Genomic DNA, 24,038 nt, shown 5'->3' on the forward strand with positions numbered 1-24,038 from the left:
TGGGTTTTGTCTGTTCATTGGCGTTTTGCATTCTTTTGAGTTCTGGGAAGAAATGGTGCAAAGGTGTGGTGTAATTTTAGCATGCAGAGCTCCTGACTGGTACCCAGGGACCTGTTTGTGGTCATGCAGCCTTGGGCACATCTCTTCCCCTTGTGCCTTTTCCCTTAGGCATAAGTAGAGATGCCACCCTTGGGGCTCTTTGGGTTGCTGTGGAGATGAGAAAGGCTCAGAGCCCTCCACGCTACAGGGTGCTGAGCTGGCTGGACCCTGGGGATGGGTAACGTGCAGATAATGACCTCGAAACAACAGAATTGGGTGAGAGTTTGTGAGCAGGGTCTCTGTGTTGAACCTCATAGGAGAGGTGGGTTTGGGCCACCCTCACTGTTGCCTCTGCTCCCAGAGTGCCCACATGGCGATGGTGGATGCCCTCATGATGGCCTACACCGTGGAGATGATCAGCATCGAGAAGGTAGTGGCCAGCGTCAAGCGCTTCTCAACATTCAGTGCCTCGAAAGAGCTGCCATACGACCTCGAGGATGCCATGGTGTTCTGGGTCAACAAGGTGAGTGCTGGGAGCCATGGCCAGAATGGAACAAGGGACACGGGTCGTCTCCTAGAGCAGTGTGAATGGGCTGGGTGCTCCTTGGGGGCCAGGTGCTCTCCCCCCCAGAGGAGGGGAAGCACCCTCCTCCGGTGTCACGCTGAGAACCAGGCCCTAGCAGGGGCCACAGAAGCAATTAATCAATGTGCTGTGTCCAGCAGTGTGTCGACTACAGTGCAAACAGAACACACAGGTGTGCTCCTGAACGTGAAAAGGAAGGGTGTGAGTGGGGTATGATGAGTGGTGTATGTTTATGGTTTGAATTATTACATTCTGTTTATTTTTATCTCAGCACTTATGTGCATTCAAGGACTGCTTGATTCTATAAGGTGTTTCGATGATTAAAAGTGGTATTTTTCTGGGCAGCCCAAGTGGCTTAGTGTTTTAGCGCCGCCTTCAGCCCAGGGTATGATCCTGGAGACCCAGGATCGAGTCCCACACTGGGTTCCCTGCATGGAGCCTGCTTCTCCCTCTGCCTGTGTCTCTGCCCCTCCCCCTCTCTCTCTCATGAATAAATAAATCTTTATTTTATTTTATTTTATTTATTTTTTTTCTCATGAATAAATAAATCTTAAAAAAAAGAAAGTGGTATTTTTCTAAGTGCTGTTTTCTCCTTTTATGTTTAGAAGCTTACAGTGTAATCTTTTATACAGTGTATAGAAAGAGTATTTTTAGTGGCATATGATCATTTGTAGCATTATCTTACCCAAACTTTTTGGTTGTTAAGCATCCTTATTTACAGAAAGGTGTGCACTGAGGGACCCTTGGCTAATAAAGCAGAGGAAATAGAAGAAGAGGAGGAAATAGAACTGCCCTGTGAAGTTGTTTGAGTATGCCACAAATTTTAAATGGTTTCATTATATAATTTATGCATGTATTCTCTATTATGTAAGGGTTTAATAAGAGGCAGGATAAAAATTGGTGACTGTGGAATTGGTCAAGGAGCATGACAAAGCCAGGCCGTGGTGTGTGGCCCCCTTAAAAGGGCCTCCTTCATTGTTGTGAGGAGGGAGGCCTTATGTCAAAGCCGTGTTGTGACTTCTAACCAAGATGCCCTATTGTTCACTTGGTTTTCTACCCAAATGTGGGAAGACAAATAAATGGGGAATCAAATAAATGGGCAGATGACCTTAAATCTCTGCTCAGTGAGGTACAGGGCTTATTCAGTGTTCACTGGAACCTCTGGGTCCTAGTGTGGACTTGGAAGCTGACCATTGGCCAGAAGGTCACCTCTTGGCGGTGGGCACAAGTCTGACTTGTCCTCTGCCTTTGTGTAATCCTGTGCATGTGGGAAGCATCCACAAGACCTTGGTTAAAAAATGATGTCAGGACTGGTACATGTGTCCATAGAAAACTGACCCTTGGGTAATATATATATATGTATGTGTGTGTGTATATATATATATATATATATATATATATATTTTTTTTTTTTTTTTTTTTAGAGAAGGAGAGTGGTGGGGGGGGGACAGAGGGAGAGGGAGAGACTCTTAAGCAGGCTCTGTGCTGAGCATGAAATCCGACTTGAGGCTGGCTCTCACAATCCTGAGATCATGACCTGAGGCAAAATCAAGAGTCAGATGCTTAACCACTGAGCCACCCAGGTGCTTCTTAGGCGATATTTCTGTAAGTCCCAAAATGAACCTCTTATGGCCAAGAGTTCAAGTGTTGTTGGTGTTTTGTCATTGACGTACAGTGCTGTGTTAGTGTCAGATGTACAACATAGTGATTGGACAAGTCTGTACATCATGCTGTGGTTGCCACAAGGTGTGGCTAGCATCTGTTCCACACAGCCTCCATAGGGTATCCCGCCCATAACACAACTAGGTGTTTCTAGGTGCTGGCTATAAGTTGAGACTTGGCTTTGGCGCTATGGGGAAGGGTAGCTGAGGCCCGGGTGTGCTGGCTCCCTAGGTGGCCACGAGCATATTCCTCCCATGCATGACTGGGGCAGTGGTTGCCATATAGCTGAGGGTCATTTTTAAAGGCTTTAGACTGGTTTTTGCCAAATTTCTGGCCATAATGATTGTACTGTTTTTTTTTCATACTGTGAGTCCGTGGAGGTGTCTTATTCCATGATTTCCCATAGATTGCATATTACAAAAAAAAAAAAAAAAAAACCTTGCCATTTTTTGGACAGCCTGGGTGGCTCAGTGGTTTAGCGCCGCCTTCAGCCCAAGGCCTGATCCTGGAGACCTGGGATCGAGTCCCATGTCGGGCACCCTGCATGGACCCTGCTTCTCCCTCTGCCTGTGTCTCTCTCTGTCTCTCTCTCATCAATAAATAAATAAAATCTTTAAAAAAAAAATCTTGCCATTTTTAAAGGTGAAAAATAGTGCTTTTTCTTTTATTTTTTCATTCACTGGTAAAATCAATGTTTAAAAAATAGAGCATATGCTTGGCTATTTGTCCTTCTTTTTGGTAAATTGCGTTTGTTATCTTTGGCCATATTTCTTTGGAAGCAGGGTATATTCCTTTTCTCCTCTGCTTCATCAAGTTTCTTGTATATTAAGGGTGTTCTCCATATGCCATATTTTTATATATAACTTTCCAGCTTCTTGCTGCCTGTGTTTGCTTGTGGACCTGGCTGATACACAGAGGATGATCTTCACGTGGTCCAACAGCATCACTTTTACCTACTCACATGTGTTTTCTGGTATTAATCTCTGTATTTTAAAGAAATGCACTCTTACTGATGCTGTATCCGCCGGTGGTAGGCATTGCCTCTGGATTTACTATTAGCACATGTGACCCTCCCCTTGGGTCCTTGTGGGCCAGCTGTGGTCACATGGCCTGCGATGATTGGATCTGTAGTCAAATGTGACATTACCACAACTAAGAATGACATTTTCACAGCTCATGACCCTTTTTTTTTTGCCACACTCTGGTTTTCCTGGAGTTAATACTTGATTGTTTTTCATGATCATTTTTTGTCCTTGCCCAAGAGTTACATTTTTATTTAGTGTTTTCCATGTTTTGCTATTTCCTTAGCATTTCCATATGAATGTAAGTTTCTTACATTGATAGATTTTCCCTGGTGTGTTCTCTGATGATGACTGAGTGGTGGGCTCTGGCCGAGGGCTCCCCCCACACATACTACTTTCACGTGGTTTCTCTCCAGTGTGGATTTGCAGGTGTCAGATAAGGGGTGCACTCACTCAGAAGGTTTCTGGCACTTGCTGCATGTGGGGCTCCTCTGATGCAGGGCTAGATGCGCCCCCATGCTCTGTGCACTTGAGAGTGTTTCCCTGACCTGTGATGAGATGTGAGTTCCACAAAGCCTTTCCTACATGGACTGTGGCTCTGGGCCTCTGTAGTGTGGGTCCTCTGATGCCAGACAGCTTAGAGCTGGGCCTGAAAGCCTTCCCACCTTTATTTTGCCAGGTGGGTTTTCTTGCCGCTGAAAACTGCTATGTGTTTAATAAGGTTCGGGCTCTTGAGACTTCACATATGGTGAGTTTTCTCTCCAGCATCAATCTTTGAATCTTCTTTGAAGCTGTGGTTATAGATAGTGTTCCCAAGGTTCCTGCTGTGGGAATACACTTGAGTATACCTTGAAGCTTTTCTCACTGCCGAGCTGGCCTATTTTCACTTGGGAAGGTATTTCTGTGGGTTCGCTTCCTTTTCATGTTTGACTCTGTGTCTGGGTACTGTCACCCCCTTCAGCCTAGAGTCACAGGCATGTCAGGTGACCTGAGTTTTTTTCTGTTTGGCATCACTTCCAGGGACTGTCCTGCCCCGCCTAGGGTGGCTAGGTGGTGGCTATGTAGGCTCTCGCATACCTGTCCGCTGGCACTTGCCTCGCAACCATTTGGAGACCCTTTGGTGTCCATGCTGGGCCAGCACACTTGGCTCCCTCTCAGCCTGTGCCTGAGGGCTCCCTCAGCTGGGAGCATGTCCGGACATGGAACCATGCTTAGAGGCTGCAGCTTTCCCAGCGTTCCCCATCTTCTGAACAAGTCTCTTTCTTTCCCCGTGGGTGCTCAGGCACTCTGCTTTCCCTAGGATTGGGACTCCCCACCGGGCTCGTCTCCAGATTCCCTGCTCTGTGTGTGTGTGGCTGAGCTGTCCTCTATCCCCACAGTTCTGGAGGGTTACCATGACCATATCTTGCCGTGGCTTTTAAAATTTTTCTTGATGCCCAGCCAGTTGCCTTAGTCTTTGACAAACAAAACCCAGTTTCACTGCTGTATGATTTGCATGCGATAAATAGGCCCAGTTCTTTGAGTTTTGACAAGTGGCTATCTGTTTAACATTCACAATCAAGGTAACATTTCCATCACCCTCAAAAAGTTCCTTTGTGTCCCTTTGCAGTTAATCCTTAAGCCTGGGTTACTACTGATGTGCTTTCTTTACTGGGAATTAGTTTTATCTCTTTTAGGTTTTGATAGAAATGGATCATGTGTATGTTACTCATTTTGTGTCTGGGTTTCTTTCACAAAAGAAGTGAAAATGAAACAAAATGAAAACGAAAAGTGGAACAAAATTATTCTAAAATATTTTAAGATTTTATTTATTCATGAGAGACACAGAGAGGCAGAGACACTGGCAGAGGGAGAAGCAGGCTCCCTGTGGGGAGTCCAGTGTGGGACTCGATCCTGGGACGCTGGATCGCGACCTGAGCCGAAGGCAGATGCTCAACCACTGAGCCACCCAGGTGCCCCAATAATTCTGAAATTGCACCTGTCCGTGGTTTTCTTTTCATCCTCTGGAGTATTCCATTGTATGAACAGAGCAGTTTCCCTGTTCCCCTGATGGTGGACGCTATGGTTGTTACCACGTTTGTCTCTTGTGAATAAAGCTGCTAGAAACATTTGTGTACAGGTCTCACAGGCAGATGTGTTTTCATTCTTTGAGTAGTATACTTAGGAGTAGAATTGCCAGGTCAGTGATAAGGACGTAGTGAACATTAGAAGAAACTGCCAAAGTATTTTGCAAAGTGATGAAGTGATGATGCCATTTGAAGCTCCTACTGCTAAGGGAGTCCCATTTGCTCCAGACCATTGCCAGTGCTTGGCATAGTCAGTCTTTCAGTGGGAGCTGTTGGAGTGGATGTGTAAAGCTATCTTGCGTGGTTTTCATTTGCATTTCCCTAACGACTGAAGACATTTGTTATATATTCTTTGGTTAGGTGCATGTTCAAATGTTTTGCCCAACTTTAGGTTTTGTATCTATGCACCAGTTTTGGTAACTTGTGACCTTTCAAGGAATTCCTCAATTTTATTTAAATGGTTAAACTAAATTATTATCCTTTAAATGTGTCTATGTCTGTAGTGATGTCTCCTGTTTCTGGCTCTGGGTAATTTCTGTTGCTTTTTTTTCTTTCCTTAGTTTGGTTTGGTTTGTCAATCTTCTAAAAAACCTGCTTTAGATTTTTACTGATTTCTTCTATTTTGGGTTTAACTTCTCTTACTTTAAATTATTTTTTCTGGGGATCCCTGGGTGGCGCAACGGTTTGGCGCCTGCCTTTGGCCCAGGGCGCGATCCTGGAGACCCGGGATCGAATCCCACATCAGGCTCCCGGTGCATGGAGCCTGCTTCTCCCTCCGCCTGTGTCTCTGCCTCTCTCTCTCTCTGTGTGACTATCATAAATGAATAAAAAATTAAAAAAAATTAAAAAAAAAATAAATTATTTTTTCTATTTTTTTTGAATTCAATTTGCTCTCCTTTCTAGTTTAAGGTAGAAGGTGAGTTCTTTCAAACCTTTGTTCATTTCAGGCTGGTAGCTCCTTTCTGAGCAGGTGCCTGCCCTGTTCGTGTGCTGTGGTGTTGGTCCTCATCACCCATTTTCAGTTTCACCTGCAGGGTCCCACTTTCTCTGTGGGTTACCGAGAAGAGTGTGGTTTAGTTTCCACCCATCTGGGGAAGGTGATTCTAGATTTCTTTGAGTACTTTGCTTTCTAATTCTGTTATGCTCAGATAGTATAGTCTGTGATTTTGGTCCTAAATCTATTGAGATTTGTTTTATGGCCCACCGTGTGGTTTTGTAGAGTGTTTCGTGGGCTCTTGAACATGGTGCTCTGCGTGTGGGCTCAAACTGGCTGTGGGTGCTGTTCACAGCCCTGGCCCATGGCCACTGTGACAGGACTTGAGGTCTGCACTGTGTGTTATTGGTTTTACTCTGCTGTGTTGGTGTTTGTAGTCTGCTGGTACGTTTGCATCTTGGAGGCTTTCTGTATCATCTTGGTGGATCAATCCTTTGGTCATCACGAAATGTCTATCTCTCTCACAGGTGATGGTCTTGTCCCTAGGTCCACCTTGTTTCCTCTAGTGTGGCTACTCCAGCTTTCTAAACACTGGTGCCCATGTGATGTATCCTTTTCCTTCCTCATAGTTTTATTTTTTTACTCTCATCTGTCTTTCTCTTTTCTTTTCTTTTCTTTTCTTTTCTTTTCTTTTCTTTTCTTTTCTTTTCTTTTCTTTCCTTTTCTTTTCTTCCTATTTTTCAGTAATCTCTCCACCCAACTTGGGGCTTGAACACACAATCCTGAGATCAAGAGTTGTAGGTTCTACCAGGTTCCTCTTTCTTTAGCCTTACTTTTAATTAAAAGTAAGAGAAGTTAAACCGAAAATAGAAGAAAGAAATCAGTAAAAATCTAAAGCAGGTTTTTAGAAGATTGAGAATCCAAACCAAACCAAGGAAAGAAAAAAAGTAACAGGAATTACCCAGAGCCAGAAACAGGAAACATCACTACAGACATACACACATTTATCTTTTTTTTTCCTTCACATTTATCTTTTTATGTATAAAAAGGTAAAATCTTTTTTATCTTAAAAAAGATTAATAAAATGAGAGTCTGCCTTATTTTTGAAATGTTTAGACCAATTACATCTAATGTGATTATTGAGATATCCGAGTTTGATATCTTATCTGCTTTCTGTTTATCTCATTTTTTTTTCTTTTCTTTCTTTTATGGCTTCTTTTGGGCTGGGTATTTCTGACTTTTTTTTTTTTTTTTAAGATTTTATTTATTTCATGAGAGACACACACACAGAGAGAGAGAGAGAGAGAGAGGCAGAGACACAAGTAGAGGGAAAAGCAGGCTCCCTGCAGGGAGCCTGATGAGGGATTCAATCCTGGGCCTCCAGGATCACGCTCTGGGCTAAAGGTGGTACTAAACTGCTGAGCCACCTGGGCTGCCCTGGACTGGGTATTTCTTAGTACTCTGTTTTATCCAGTAGTTTTTGGGAGCTGGTTAAGAGTTTACAATATGTGTCTTTAGTTCTTTATAGTTTACTTTAGATACAGTGATAACCATTTCACAAATGACGTCATTTCCCTTCCTGGCCTCCATGATGCTGCTGTCATTTACTTTACTTTTATCTCACATATACTAGTTTTGCTTTCAACAGTTAGATTCTTCTATTTTTTCATTATTATTATTTTTTTAAATTTATTTTTTTATTTGAGGCAGAGAGTATGTGTGAACAAGGCAGGGAGGGGCAGAGAGAGAGGGAGAGAATCCCAAGCAGACTCCTTGCCACGACCCTGAGATCATAACCTGAACTGAAATCAAGAGTTGGACACTTTAATTGACTGAGCCACCCAGGGGCCTCCAGATATCTTCTAATATAATTGAAAATAGGGACTGTTTATCCACAGACTTTCCATTTTTATTGCTCATTCCTTTGTGTAGATAAAGAGCTCTCAAACTTTTGGTCTCAGGTCCCCTTTACACTCTTTCTGTCAAGATTTTATTCATGAGAGACACAGAAAGAGAGGCAGAGGCCCAGGCAGAAGGAGAGGCAGGCTCCATGCAGGGAGCCCGATGCGGGACTCGATCCCAGGACTCCTGGATCACGACCTGAGCCAAAGGCAGACGCTAACCACTCAGCCACTCAGGTGTTCCCCACTTTACACTCTTAAAAATTACTTAAAAATGTATTTTAAAGAATTAAAAAAAATTTAATCTATCAATATTTACCATTTAGATATTAAAAACAAAAATTTAATAATTTGCTTAATAGTAACAGTAAACTCATTTCATGTTAGTAATTATTATAAATAATGTATTTTTATGAAGAATAACTATTTCCAGAAGAAAAAAAAGTATTTTACAGTTTTGTACATTTCTTTAGTATCTGGCCTCCTGGAAAATAAGTTGGGATTTTCTTATCTGCTTTTGCATGGAATTTGCTACAGTGTGTTTCTGTTGAAGTGTATGAAGATGCATCTTTGTGTGGATACATAGCTTGAAGAGAGGAGAGTGCGGATGGATGTGTTTGAGATGATAGTGTCGCAGGATGCCATCCTCTCTTCTATTCTCGATGTGGCCTCTTCTTTATGATGAGCTGTGCAGACTCTGGGCTGCCAGTCTTTGTGCCATCTTCTGGATTATTTGCACAGATGTGGATGATGTCTGGGTGTGTATCTGTGGGACAAGGGAAGCTTAGGGTCCTCCTATTTCACTGTCTTCCCTGCAAGTCCATATGCACCTCTCTTTTGTTTGTACACCGAAACCCAAAAAGCAGTTTTCTTTTTTTTAAGATTTTATTTATTTATTCATGAGAGACACAGAGAGAGAGAGGCGCAAAGACACAGGCAGAGGCAGAAGCAGGCTCCATGCAGAGACCCCGACGTGGGATAGAGCCCGACGTGGGACTTGATCCCAGGTCTCCAGGATCGGGCCCTGGGCTGAAGGCGACGCTAAACCACTGAGCCACCTGGGCTGCCCAAGTAGTAGTTTACTTTTCTTTTTTTTTTTTTTTTAAAGATTTTATTTATTTATTAATGAGAGACACACAGAGAGAGAGAGGCAGAGACACAGGCAGAGGGAGAAGCAGGCTCCATGGAGGGAGCCCGATGTGGGACTCGATCTTGGGTCTCCAGGATCACGCCCTGGGCTGAAGGCGGCGCTAAACCGCTGAGCCACCCGGGGTTGCCCCCAAGTAGTAGTTTTCAAAGATTAATCACAATATGAGATTTGAAACTATTACCAATTCTTAAAATTTTTTGAGATAAAATTCACATTATAAAATATGCTATTTTAAAGTCTACAGTTCCATTTTTTTTTTTAAGATTTTATTTATTCATGAGAGAGAGGAGGCAGAGGTAGGAAGAAGCAGGCTCCCCATAGAGTTGGGAGCCCATTGTGGGGCTCAATCCCAGGACCCTGGGATCACGACCTGAGTCGAAGGCAGACACTTAATGGACTGAGCCACCCAGGCACCCCTTGTAGTTTTTAATATATTCACAAGGTTGTACAGCTGTCATCACCAATTTCAAACGTTTTGATCATGTCTAGAAGGAAACTACCCATCACCACTCACTCCTTGTCCCCACCCCAGCCCCTGACAACCACAGACCTGCTTCCTGTCTCTGTGGAGTTGCCACCCGAGGGGATTTCACACCAGCAGGACCATATACTGCAGCCTTCTGTGTCTGGCTTCTTTTGGTGTCATGTGTTCTCCTGCCACCCAGGTCGTAGCATGCACCAGTACTTCATTCCTTTGTTTTGTTTTTTTTTAAATTTTATTTATTTACGATAGGCACACAGTGAGAGAGAGAGAAGCAGAGACATAGGCAGAGGGAGAAGCAGGCTCCATGCACCGGGAGCCCGACGTGGGATTCGATCCCGGGTCTCCAGGATCGCGCCCCGGGCCAAAGGCAGGCGCCAAACCGCTGCGCCACCCAGGGATCCCTACTTCATTCCTTTGTACGACTGAATGGTCCCTCCGTTGTGCAGATGAGCCATGCTGTCTCTGTGTACTCGTCAGCGGATGGGACGTTGGGGTTGTGTCCACTTTCTGGGTGTCATAGATAGTGCTGCTGTGGTCGTTTGTGTATGAGATTTTGTTTGGATGTGTGTCCAAGTTTCTTGGGTATTTAGGGATGGAATTCCTGGGTGGAAACTCAGTGTTTACCTTCTTGAAGAGTGCACCGTTTTACATTTCTTCAGCAGTGTCTGAGGCTTCCAGTGTCCCACGTCCTTGCTGGCACTCAGTTTCTGATTATTTGATGTGCACCGTTCTAGAGGATGTGAAGTGGTGTCTTGTGGCTTAGGTCTGAATCTCCCTAATGATGGGAGCTTTTTCTCATTTCCATGTGCGTGTAGGACATTTGTAGGTCTTCTCTGGAGAGAATTCTCTTTATATCCTTTGTCCATTTTGAAATCAGATTCTTTGTCATTTTATTGTTATAAGAATTCCTTTATTTGTTCCAGATACTAGATCAGTGACTTTTGTCTCTGGTTATATTATTATTATTATTATTATTATTATTACTATTACTATTACTATTATTATTATTATTTTTAAAGATTTTATTTTTTCATGAGAGACACAGGGAGAGGCAGAGACATAGGCAGAGGGAGAAGTAGGCTTCCTAGGACCCTGGAATCACACTCTGAGTCGAAGGCAGATGCTCAACCACTGAGCCACCTGAGCGCCTCTGTCTCTGGTCATATTAAAAGTCCACTTATGGTTCCTGTGTCCTTCCTGGCCCTGCCACTCACCACAACTTTGTGACCTCACACACCAGTCATTTGGAGCATGGTGCATGGAGGGCTGTAGAGATCTTCTCAATGTTGTCAGATCTTGTGAACGGTATCAAAAATTACATTCATTAACGTCACCATCAGTCTAATCAGAAAATCCTTTCCACAGTAGAAAGCTGTCTAGCAAATGACAGAAGCACATTTTCCAAAGTATTTTTTATTATGAAAAATTGTAAATGTGAAGAAATATACAGAGAACACCCATGTACCTACACTTAAATTTTACATTTTGTGATACTTGCTCTGTTATTTATCCATCTGTCCATCTCTTTTGATTCACTTACTTTAAAATTTATGTATATTGATTTTTCTTCTTTTTAAGACAGATTTTCTACGTTCTTGAATGATTTGCTTGAGTTCATTTATCTGTATTCTTGTTTATTTGTGTTAAGATTTATTTATTTGAGAGAGCAAGAAAACACTAGTGGTGGGGAGGGGTAGAGGGAGAAACCTGATGCTCTATCCCAGAACCCTGGGATCATGACCTGAGCTGAAGGCAGACACTTAACTGACTGAGCCACTCAGGCGCCCTATCTGTATTCTTGTTTAATAAAACATTAGTTCTCTGTTTTTTCATTTGATTGTAGCTTTGACTGCATCCCTTGAAGCATTGATGAGTATTTTTCTCCATGATTTTATTTATTTTTGAAAGATGTATTTATTTTGGTGGGGGACAGGGTGGGGGAAGGACAGAGGGAGAAGGAGAGAGAATCCTCAAGCAGATTCCATGCTGAGCGAAGAGCCCGACTTGGGGCTTAATCTCGGACCCCAAGATCATGACTTGAGCCAAAACTGAGAGTTGGAAGCTCAACCGACTCAGCCACTCAGGTGCCCCTCCATGGTATTACTTTATAATTGCAATTTTGATTTTATCTTTGGGTTAGTCATTCAGGAGAGAATACTTTAATTTCTAATAAGCTGTATTAGTTGTTTAAGGGGTGTACAATTAAATTTTACTATTAATGTTTATTTGGTGTCACGTGTGAATGGGTAGGGGACATGTGAGCTACCTGCGAGGCTCGGCAGCAGGGTGTCCCAGCCACATGGTCTCAGCAGTGGCATTTGCTGATGGTGACAGCTTGTACTATTTGTGCGTCCCAGGCTTTCAGCGATGTGGCTCTGTCATGAGGTGGCAAGTGTCACACTGATGTGTAGAGGCACGGAATGTTTCCTGGAGTGGCAGGCCAGCTTTGGTCCCCACACTGAGCCCAGATCCTGTGGAATACATATATTACTGCATATGTATAATTATCTTAAATGATCCCTGTGTCTAAGGGGACACAAACAAGTGAGGGGGGGGGTCTCTGGGTGGCAGAGTGAAGAAATAGATGTGAAGATATGGAAGCCATTGCCCTTTTATTTATTTTATTTTTTGTTTTTTGCCATTGCCCTTTTAATGCTTTTTTCTTCTATTTCAGGTAAATCTTAAAATGAGAGAGATAACAGAGAAAGAAGTTAAGTTAAAACAGCAGTTATTGGAAAGTCCAGCTCATCAAAAGGTAAAGGGTGAATTTAACTGTTCTGGAATGCCTCTAGTTAACATTGCGCCCAGTTTGAAAGAATTGTGTCAGTGTTGACTCCTGGCTTATTCTCTATTTGCACTGCCCCAGAGAGGAGTGAGACTCCGAGGTCTCCTGGCAGACTGGCTCTGCAAGTGCCTTGGAGGTGGGCATGGCAGTGTGCTCCTTGTTTCTCCCTGGCCAGGGGGTGGTCTTGTATTTAACTTTGGAGGGTGACGGAGATGTTGGGAGGTATTAGAAGCTCAAGAATGGGGAGTGGACAGGGTTACCTGGGAATTAGCTTCTAGATTTCACCAGTTGAGGAGAAGATTGCCTGCTGTCAAAGGTGCCCTTGAAGATCCCTTATATTGCCTCTGAGGCCCAGTGTAGCTGGTGGTGTGTCTCTAAAACCCTGCATGGAATTCAGGCAGATAATGTTACGTGTCTCATGAAATGACACAGATAGACATTCTGGTCATTTCTGTCCCATCCTTTCCCTATGATAGTATTTTTTTTTTTTGCTAATAAGCAGGTGTGTGACTGAATCCATCGTAAACGTAATGTGGCCTGATTGCATCTCTGGTCTCAGCGTCCCCTTGCCGCCTCCTCTTGCTCCTGGATTCTGGGGATGCTGGGGGCACCACACCCTGGGCCACACTTTTGTGAGCCCCTGTGTTGCTCAGATGGGCACAGATGACGCACTGAGAGCCTCTCTGAGTTGCAGTTGGCACCTGTCCTTCGTGATGCCTGGCCCATGCCGAGTTTCCAGGGTTTCCTTTGCTCTTGCAGAGGCTAGTGTTGTGGAGGTGCCCGTGCCCTTCCACTTCCGTCATGTGATGATAGAGGGTGTTCAGGTCACGGGCCCCGGACAGGACTTACCTCTCAGAGGACATCCCAGCTCTCTTGTGAATGTGTGATGGTGTGTGTGACGCGGTCCATTCGTGGCCTGCCTGCTGTGACACTCTCTCCTGCTTCCTCCCCTGCTTCCTGAGCAGTCCCCCTCCAAGTGGTACTGGAAGTTAGTGCCCGTAAGTGAACTCCGTGCGCACCAGCTGCATCCAGACAGCCATCCTGTTGCAATCACTTGCTTCCATTAAACAGCTACTCACACCTGAACCTGTTTCTTTTGTTTAATGTCCTCTTTGGTATTGTTGTTGCTTTTCTACAGTATGAGTGATAACCTGATTCTGGGCTCAATAGGCTTTTTGTAGACCACACTCACTCTGGTTTTGCCCAATTTCTTAGGTAATTTTACAGATAGAGTTTTGTGTTTCTTCTTATGGACACTTACTTTTTTATGCGACAGACATAAAAGAGGATCCATCCCTATTCTAGCAGATACCAGAAGGAATCCTCTAATTTCCAAGTTACTTATCTTCCCTAATGGTGGTATTTAACGTGACATCTCTTAGTGTAACATGGGTCATCTGATGAATGCAGGTAGCGTGCCTCGTGGAAGGCTGCTCATGTGGCAGAGAGGGACCTCCTTCTTCAGAGACGTCTGCTGGGGTGTGTGGAGCACCCCTGCTGCCTGCCCGCCAGCCTGAGGAGGGCAAAGGGGCAGCCAGGCAAGGGCTGGCTGGGATACAGGATTGGATCAGCAGGGATACAGGATTTCTGGAATCCAGCATAACATTAAATAGGAATTTTCCCAGAGAAAGTTAAGAGTCGTGATTTGGATCTACAGTTTTAGCTGTGCTCTACTTTGTTATGTGTTTTAGAAGCAGAGCCTGTTTGTTTCCTGTGGAAAACTATTTGGCACTCCAGGTGGTGCATTTTAGAATGAAGTTTTGGAACACAGATCTTTATGTAGACCTTAATTGCCCATTCTTTTAGTTTAACTATTCTTTAGTTTAACTATTTGGACCAGGTGGTCCTTTGAATTTTATCACAAGGGAAATACCATGGCTGTAAGCTGGTCAGCGGGATCCATGTGATCTGTTCTGCTTTGTGGCCAACTTTGGGGATGACCTTGCTTCTCTTGGAGATACTGAGTAACAAGGAAGAGAACAGCCTTGTTAGTATTTACACACCTCTTCACTTCTGAATCCTGAAGGCCAGAGAGGTAAATACTAAGTTACGTTATTTAGTGAGGATATTGTCAGAAATTGAACTGTCCTGTGAGAAGCTAGGTCTCAGCTGAGATCTTACAGAAACTGAAAAAGGTGACCAAGAGCAGTGAGCCTGCAGGTTCCCTTGTGGATGATGGTAGCCATGGCTGTGCCCACAGCGTCCAGCAGACGGGCTGGTGAGGATGGGCATGTGAGGGTGTGGTCAGGCCGGCAGGCTGAGACACATTGCCCTGGTGGCTGCGGCCTGGAGGTTTCAGTGAGCTGGCTTGGAGGTAGTAATCACACAAGCTCTCTGGATCCTGCAGTTCAGTTGTTTTCCCTTATTTTAAACACACGCCATCCATCTTCACTGGAGAAGCCATTTGCTTTACTGCATGCTGTGGTCACTCACCATGTGTGCTGTCTCGTGTGTGTATGTGTCTGTGGAGGCCTGGCCTGGCGCATGCTCTTGTGCCCTGCATGCTGCAGCCCCAGACCAGCCCTGTGGGCAGTGCGGGCAGGCTGCCTGTTGTAGCCTGTGTTATGGGCCCTGAGAAACAAGTTAAAGTCTCCGTCAACACAGACTTCACAGACATGAAATAAACCACATTCCTGTTTTGAAAAAATGTGTTAGGTGTGTCTTACGCCAAATATTAGTATTGATTATTCTCCCCTGTACATTTATTCAGACAACTTTAAATTCTCGATTGCCGAGAGAGATGGTTTTTCTTCGGGTTGAACCCCTCTGCCTAAGTCTCAGAAATCCACAGTCGTTAGTATGGACTGCTGGTTTTCTTTCTCTTGTTGGTATTGTGTACTTTCTTCCCTTCAAGAAGATGCAGCTGTATTGTGAATGTTAACGCAGAAGAACCTGAGCGAGCGCGCAGCAGGACGTTTGGGACAGGTGACTGCGTGGACTCCCCTTCCTTGGCGGCTTGTGTGTCTGCACACACGTAACCAGACATTGAGTTGTGGGGGCCACGCTGGGAGGCTGGGGGTGGCTCAGAACACAGTGCACACCCTCTCCTCCGAAGGCAGAAGTATGGAAACCTTGCAAAGCCCCCTGTCTCCCAGAGCACCTTGCATGCATTCAGTCTCCTCATGCTGTGCCGTAGTTCTCAGAGGGTCCAGTTGATGTATACATGACATTTTGTCTAACCTGGTTTGGAGAATTTCTCAAACCGTATATTAATGATGTTTTGTACTTTTCTTGATGGCTGAGGTTAATGCTGATAATACTCAGAAAAGGAGTAGTAAGGCGGGTCTTCTGAGCCTAAGCTTGTTCACCATTTAACTTGTTTCTCATTCGTTCAGAGTGTGCGGCTTTTGGTAGCATAGCCGTGCATTCTGCCTCCACTCTTGTGTGCCCCTTAGCCCAGGACGGCCTGGCGCCATCAGCAGTCAGTTGCTGTCTCCCAGGTTAGCCATGGTGCTTGGTTCCCTGGATCTTGGCATGTGTGTTCAAGGCAAAGGATGTCATCCAGACTCTCGAGCTTTTCCCATGTGATTGCCGTTGTTCTGACCGTCATCCAGTAGGCATTACGTGAGTTCTCAGAATAACATCAGTTGTTGTGGAGGCACATCATGTGCAGACTGTTTTCCTTTTATCAACTGCAGGTGCGCTATCGCCGAGAGCACCTGTCCACAAGGCAGCCACCCTACTTCCCATTGTTGGAGGACCTGATGAGGGACGGCAGTGACGGGGCTGCTCTCTTGGCTGTGGTCCACTACTACTGCCCAGAGCACATGAAGTTGGACGGTGAGTGCAGAGCTTCCCCTGGAGCGGACCTGGATCCTCCAGGAACATCACACACACACTGGTCCAAACATGTAAAAGATGGGGAGTAGCACCCTCAGTCTTGATACCATCTGGGATATTCTCATACAGATTAAAAAAAAAAGTACGAGGATGATGTGCTTGTACTTGACTTGCATTCTTTTATCTCATGGAGAAATTGGACTTTGAAAGTATTTGGGTAAAGTGTTAAGTATGTGACTTTTCTTACATTTTGGAAGGGTTGGAACTTTGTCTGTCTTGCTACAATTGGTTTAAAACCTCTAGCAGCAGGGTGCCTGGGTAGCTTAGGTGGTGAAGCATCTGACTCTCCATTTCAGCTGAGGTCTTGATCTTAGGGTTGTGAACTCAAGCCCTGTGTTGGGCTCCACATCCTACTTGATAAACAAAAACCAGCTAGAACCTTGTCTGGGGTTGGGAAAGTGCAGAATCTGATCATGAACGACTCCTGTGTTAGGCTGGTGATATTACAGTGCCAGTGCGTCTCTTAGGCACTTACAGCCTGATGGCAGAGCAGGGGACCCCATGACAGCAGATGCCTGCCGGGGCCTTGGGCACAGGAATTCTGATTTATGTTTGCTAAGCATCCTTTCTCTCAGAGGGAGGGAGATACAGGCCAAGAGCTTGTGCAGCCAACTACCCTACCTGTGAAATATCCAGGGGATGGAGCAGAAGTTGGTCCTGCCTCAACTACAATAGTGCTGGATTATAGTTTTTGTAGCTAAAATGATAGTTGAACTTGAAAGAAAGGGAGTCTCTAGTTCCAGAGAGGGTATTTGTCCTGGAGTGAAAATCCTGAGTTGACACCTGTCAGGCCTCTCATGCTCATCTGGCCTCGGGCCCGTGTGTGTTTGTGAGCATTGTGACCAGACCAGGAAAGGGACTAGGAAAGGCCCACGTACTGGCCATGGAAAGATACAGGAGGGCTTGTCTGAGGACTGTGGCCCTAGGCCTGGCGTGAAGGTCTTTCTTGAGGAAACAGCTGCCAGCGTGCATCAGGGGCGCGAAGGGGTTGATACGTATGCTGCCTGTGTGGCAACGGGAAGGTTCTTCCTGAACTAAGCCCATCACTAGTGGAAGCCTTGGGTGGGGCACATGGGAGAGTGGAATTGTGCTTATGGGGCACCTCCAGGAGCCAGGGCCACCACATACCCGCAGAAAGTAACCACCCCCTGCTGAAGATGAGCTCATGGGAGAGCAGGGCTGTGTGGAAAAACAGCCCGTGCAGAACCAGCGGTTACAACACGCAGGTTTGGCACCCAGGTGTGGGTGAAAAGGAGTTTTGGAACAAGAACACAGGATGCTCAAGATGACGAAGGACATAAAGGGTGGGAACCCTAAGAGATGGGGGAGTGGGGTGGTTCAGTGTGTACTGGCACTTCCCTGTGCCCTCAGCATCTTGTTTTGTGTTGCCTTCTGTGTTCTGGGTCTTTCTCAGGTCTGCCTTCTGGCTCACCAGCGCAGACAGCTCCTAGCTTCCCTTGTGTCTGGCCTGCTCCTCTGACCTGTCCATGAATGTCTAACAAGAGGGAGTTCTCATGAAGGAGGAGGTGGGAGCCTGGGAGGATGTGGCGGTGTTGAGTCTTGTGGCGTCCAACAACAGCACATTAGTGTAGGTTTTAAAAAAGTCACAGTCCTGAGTTCAGTTACAGACACTGTCTAATGGAGCCACGGATATGAGTGGAGGAAGACCATGGAAGATTCGGACACGATGAACGGGATTGGTCCAGTACACCCACTGCCACAGCAGACGCTCTTTTAAAATAAGCAACCCAGGGGGTGGGGGTGGGGGATGTCTGTAAAAAATGGACTTGATTAAACCCCCGAAAGAAACCTCAACAGATTGCAGAGAATGGATACCTTTCCCACAATGCAGTAAAATGAGAAATCTTTCTCCAAATCTTTATTTTTTTATTTTTATTTTTTTTTAATATTTTATTTATTCATGATAGAGAGAGAGAGAGAGAGAGGGAGGCAGAGACACAGGCAGAGGGAGAAGCAGGCTCCATGCAGGGAGCCTGACGTGGGATTCGATCCTGGGTCTCCAGGATCGCGCCCTGGGCCAAAGGCAGGCGCCAAACTGCTGCGCCACCCAGGGATCCCATTTCTCCAAATCTTTAATGCTTAAAAACCAAAGAAGATACTTTGAAATATTTGTGGACCAAAGCCATAGTCATAATGGGGTTCTCTTGTGTGCGCTCCACAGGGCAGGGTGTTTATCTGTTTTGTTCAGTGACACGTCCCACCCATGTCACTTGTGCCTGGGATGGGTCCATGTTCAGTGGACACTTGTTGCATAACGAGTGAACAACACATACCCGAGCTTGTGTGCAGTTGCAGGCCACCGGGAAAGGCAAACGCATGGCCTCAGGGCACATTTCTGGAAAATGAGGAATTTCAAAAATGAATGAACTAGGTTGATCTAGTGCATTAGGAAAGAAGCCCAGAGAAAGTGGAAGGAAGGAGCCTGAGGAGTAGTAGCTTTCTCTCCCCTTCGGTGGTCAGAAATCCCCGACACAAAGGAACTGAATTGCAGATTCCATCTTGGAGAAAAGCAGGACACTTCTGGAGCATCAAGCACCTAATTACGGAGCAGTGAGCAGCAGAGGAGCTCAGGCCAGGGAAGCAGGCCAGCCCTCCTGTACATCCAGGAAAGGCAGCTGAATGGACGTGCGAAGGACGTGGGATACAGCAGTGACTTGGTGGAGGTTCTTGCAATGACGGACTAGTCCTGTCGCCTCCATGAGGCAGTGGTGATCTCCCCACAGACCTCGGGAGACGAGTGTACGCTCTGGGGGTAGCTGAGCACATAGCTCTAGGCTCAGATGTCTCATGTACAGGCAGGCAGGCCTGAGGTGGCATGCTGAAATCAAGGCCTTGTGTAGAATTCTTCATACTGGAAGGTGGAACTGGTTTTCTTCTCCATTTGCCTGCCCCGGGAAGCCACTTGTCTTCATTAGCTCCGTGGTGTCGGTCGGCTTACATTCAAAATGGGGAAGGACTCATTGATGAATAAAGAGGATACGGTACCTGTACACCATGGAACGTTATGCAGCCGTAGAAAAAAAGGAAATCCTGCCATTCATGACCACACGGGTGGACCTAGAGGGTATCAAACTAAGTGAAATAAGACAGAGAAATATAATTTCACTTGTGTGGGGAATGTGAAAAACCAAACAAAACAGAAATAGTGGTAAATACAGAGAAACAAAGTGGTGGTTTGCTGAGGGGGGGTGGGCGCCATAGGTGAAGGGTGAGGAGGGCAAACCTCCAGTTAGAAAGTAAGTCACGGGGTGAGCAGTAGGGCACAGGGTGTGCAGTCAGTAATGCTGTAACAGCCTAGTGCCATGTCAGTTGGTGACCATAACTCCCCGCATGAGTGTTTTATGTCTGTGATTGTTGAGTTACTCTGCTCTAGACTTGAAACCGATAAGATATTGTATGTCACTTATACTTTAAAAAATTGTAATTTCCCTCTCATCTTCCTTACTTTCATCATATCAAGTGGGATAAAATAAAGCTCTTGAAGACATTTGATTTTTACTGGCATTTCTTTGTATTACCAATTTTTTAAGTGAACATGTGTTTTATATCATTCATGGCATATTGACAGTTTTTATATCATTGTATGAATAAATGCATATGCAGTGCTGAAAAGACAATGGGGAAGGATTCGCCTCTGCAGACACCAGCCTTGGGCAGAAGTCTCACAGCCGCTGCCCTTTGACGGCCCCCCAAGAGGGCCTGCCTGTCGCCTCACCGCAAAGCCTACTTTCGGCCCTCTTACCCTCGACTCTGGGTGGCTGCCAATCCCCAGACATTTGAGGAGGGCACCAGCCTGAAAGCGAGGCCAAGTCAGTAGAGGCCGTGCAGGAGGGCAGGAGAAAACACGGGAGGTGAGGGAGGGCACTGAACCTGTGGCCGGGGACGGGGTGCTGGAAGAGACTGTCGGGAAGACAGGGTCAGATACAGGTGTGCAGCATAACTGGGCACACATGGACTCTTGGAGATAAGATGTGGCTACTGATATTTAAGAGTTTGTTCAAGTGCCGGAGGCAGCTTTGGAGAGCTCTTCCTGAGAGTAGATCTCAAAAGCAAAGTGGACAACAGGTAAAAAGAGGTGGAAAAGTGAGGGGACAGGAGGGCGGGAGAACTTACCGTGGACAAGTTCAGAATGTGCAGGAAACGGTCTGTTAGAAGCCGCTGGCCACCTGTGATAGATGCGATGTGAGCTGGCAGGTTCTCAGCCCGGACAGCCTGCTGCAGATAGGCTCTATCTACCCAGTCTGCCCTCGGGGTCCTGCCCTCACAGTCCTGCCTCTGGAAGCCACCGGCCCTAAGTCCTGAACAAGGAGGGTCTGTTTATGGTCCTTGGAAGAAGATTTAAACTATATTCTTAGATGCCGAGAATCGGTGTACAGATTGTGATTTCCTTGGATTGTTTGTTACCAGTCCAGTAAATGTATTTTTACAGAAATGGACAAAGTACCGTAAAAATTCTCGTGGAAAAGTGGAGGCCAAAGGGGCACGGTTAGTGTTTTGTAACATTTTGTTTGGATAGGTTTACATTTACAGGAGGAGGTGCAAGGAATGCTTGCTGTACTTTACCCAGATGTTCCTGCTGTTAGGTTTTCATTTGAACCTTTGGAGAAAGACTTGGAGGCAGTACCGGGAAAGCTGACGCACTAAGGCATGGTCCCATCAGATTCTGTCAGGCGTCCCGGTGCTCTCCCCACCACCGCTGCTCCCCGTGCAGCCTCAAGCCCAACCCACTGCCCGAGCAGGTGTCCAGCCTCTTTGCAGCGCCCTGTCATCTGCAGCTGGTTGCCAGTCTTTCTTGTCTTTCTTGGCCTTGACCTTTCCAGGAGTACAGCAGCTTGTTTAGCTTGTTGAGTGTCCCTTGTTTGGGTCTGTTAGGTCCTCCTGGTTATGTCAGGGCCTGCGTTCTCAGCAAGAATGCCCCAGAAGGGGTGTGTCTTCCCAGGGTGGGCCCAGTGTCAGTGAGCCCTTGGGTCAGGTGGTATTGCTGGGCTTCTCCAGTCTAAGACCACTAGTTTTTGCTTTCATTAGTAGTTTGGGGAAGGGGCTCAGATTGAAAGCCTGTTTCTCATCAGGCTTTGCTCTGCTGGTGGTCCTTTCACATGTATCTGTTAGCCTGTGCTGCAGGGGATGTAGTCTTCCTGCCACTGCTTGTGTGTTGATTTATATCAGGAGGGCCTCACAGGTTCTTGTTGTATCCAGTGGATTATAATCCGTGGGTTCATTATTCTGTTGTGGGTTATTGCAAGTTTCAGGCAAGTTGATTTTGAAGCATAAGAATGTGGGTACTTGTCCCTGTAAAGACCAAGTTTTGTTGAACTTTACATTGGCCACACTAGGTGGCTTCGGCCTGGGAGAATCACATGGCCTGGAGGAGCCAGACTGGTGGCATTCCAGGGGCCTGGTGCTGGTGAGGCACAGAGCGCCATGGAGGAATGGCCGTCCATGGGGGAGGCTGTGTGGCCTCGGTCCACCTGAGGTGGGTGCCCCTGCCTTGGGTGAGAGACCTACACCTGAAAAGCAAAACTTTGGAATTTTGAGAGGAAAATACAGGAAAATATTTTTAGGACATTGATGTTGAGATGGATTATTGAAATTACAAAAAAGCACGAGCAATAGAAAGGATTACATTTAATCATAATACAGTTCAATGTGCCGACAAAGGAACAGTATGAACAAAATGAAGCAATAAATAATATCCGTGAAAAAATATTTGGAACAGACATACGTTAAAGGATCATCATATAAATCCTCGGGTAACCATAATGAGCAAAGAATTTGTACAAATTAAGAAGAAGATGGACAACCTTGGGAGAAAGAACAGGCTTCTGGTAGAAGAGGAAGTCAAGAATGACCCCATACTAGTGGTCAGCGATGTGCCATTTCGGAAGGGAGGATTTCACACCTGCCCAGGTGGTGCTGGCAGGCGGCAGTGGGCAGGTGGCCAGGTGTGCAGAGCGAAGGTTCTGGTCCTGCCAGCCCCTTCTTGGAGTGTTGCAAGTGCTGAAAGTGCACACAAATTTGGTTCTCCCAGCGTAATAGTGAAAATCGTAGGATGCTGTATAGCCATTCACATGAACGATGAAATCTGCTCCTGTCAACATAGATGTCCTTGGAAACTTAAACCTGAGTTTGGGGGAAAAACAGGCTATGAAATGATGGGCAGAGTGTGTTCTCCTATATGTAAAACTCAAGAAAGCCAGGTCAGCAGTGTCGTGTTGATGGGCACACAGCATTTGTGGCAACGTTGACACCCATGTGGGAGGGGGTCATGCAGCAGGAAGGGGGGGTAGGGGTGGGCTTCAAGACAGTCAGTAGTATTTTATTATTGAGAGGAAATATCTGAATCAGATAAGGTATGGTAGGCACTTTTTCCATCTGTGTGGAGGGTACTGGGGTATCTGATCCTAATATTTCATAAGCAGAATTTAAGGTAAGGAAGCATTTCTGAGCAGTATCAGCATGCTCAGTTACCCAGCTTCTCAAAGTTTCTCTGGAGAGTTGACCGTGCAAGGTGTGGTGTCAGGCCCCGTCCCTCAGAGACTGTGGCACACCATGGTCGTGCTTCCAGAAGTAATTATTGAAATTATTATTTTAGTAGTTCTACTTCTGAGCTTGTTTTTTTATTTAGGTGTATTTGTGGCAGAACCACCATAAGTGCTCAGCACACTGCTTCTGCATTAGTCCTGAGCTGTGTCCTGGTGTTTGTTCTCCGCCCTGTCCCCCAGCACCCACTCTCCCAGGACTTGACACCCAAGCAGGAATTACCCATTGGAGGGTCTGGCCCCCTGCAGAGCCATGTACATAGCAGACTGTCCCGCCCCAGATGCCAGGAGCTGCAGTCCCAACCTTTTGAATGGAGGGAGACTTCTGCTGGGTGTTGTCTCCTGATTTTTTTTGTGATCAGTAGTATTTGCTATTATTCCTTGGAGAGCCTGGCGTTTCCTGTTCTGTGCTCCGCCCCCCTCATCCCCCAGTGGAGATCACTTCAGGCAGAGGATTTCCAGTTGGTGAAAGAAGCTTGGTAGAACATTAACTAGCGTGCAGCAAGGCCCTTTGATAAACTGCAAGGTGGGGGCCGTCTATTCCGGAGCCCCACTCTTAGATCATGGAGAGTTTCTCTTGGGCTTTTTAGATGTTAACAGTTAAATTCAGATCCTGGAGATGCTCAGATCTTTTTCTTGAGTGTTCCCTTTCTGTATTTAGTGTCACTTGTATTCATTGTGATCTTTAAGTCTGTAATGCTACCCTTTTAAATACTACCATTCCCTCCATTTAAAATGTGTTCAGGGCAGAACTAAACATATATACACGTATGCACACTTAGGGTGGAGACCATCTTCGTGATAAATCGTACTTTTCTCTTTATCCTTCAGATATATGCTTGAAGGAGGTAACGTCGATGGCTGACAGTCTGTACAACATCCGGCTTCTGAGAGAGTTCTCAAATGAGTATCTGAACAAATGCTTCTATCTCACCTTAGAAGACATGCTGTATGCTCCCTTAGTGTTGAAGGTAGCCGTGAATTATTAAAGACACATTTTTTAAAACCGTTA

The 24,038-nt window shown here is 45.7% G+C and overlaps 1 protein-coding gene across 6 annotated transcripts in view; it reads left to right on the plus strand.

Annotated features, from left to right (window-relative positions):
• CAMSAP1 (calmodulin regulated spectrin associated protein 1) overlaps window positions 1-24,038 on the plus strand; it is a 65,451-nt gene that overhangs the window by 22,699 nt on the left and 18,714 nt on the right. For 2 of the 6 annotated variants that reach the window (XM_072748152.1, XM_072748151.1), the window contains exons 4-8: window positions 401-562; window positions 12,516-12,596; window positions 13,592-13,624; window positions 16,265-16,406; window positions 23,858-23,997. In XM_072748152.1, coding sequence (XP_072604253.1) covers window positions 401-562; window positions 12,516-12,596; window positions 13,592-13,624; window positions 16,265-16,406; window positions 23,858-23,997 — 558 coding nt within the window. The remainder of the gene's footprint in view (window positions 1-400; window positions 563-12,515; window positions 12,597-13,591; window positions 13,625-16,264; window positions 16,407-23,857; window positions 23,998-24,038) is intronic. The other 4 variants (XM_072748154.1, XM_072748153.1, XM_072748155.1 and 1 more) reach the window with 3 other exon arrangements.

The sequence above is a fragment of the Vulpes vulpes genome, chromosome 2 (genome assembly GCF_048418805.1).
Source record: "Vulpes vulpes isolate BD-2025 chromosome 2, VulVul3, whole genome shotgun sequence".
NCBI lineage: Eukaryota > Metazoa > Chordata > Mammalia > Carnivora > Canidae > Vulpes > Vulpes vulpes.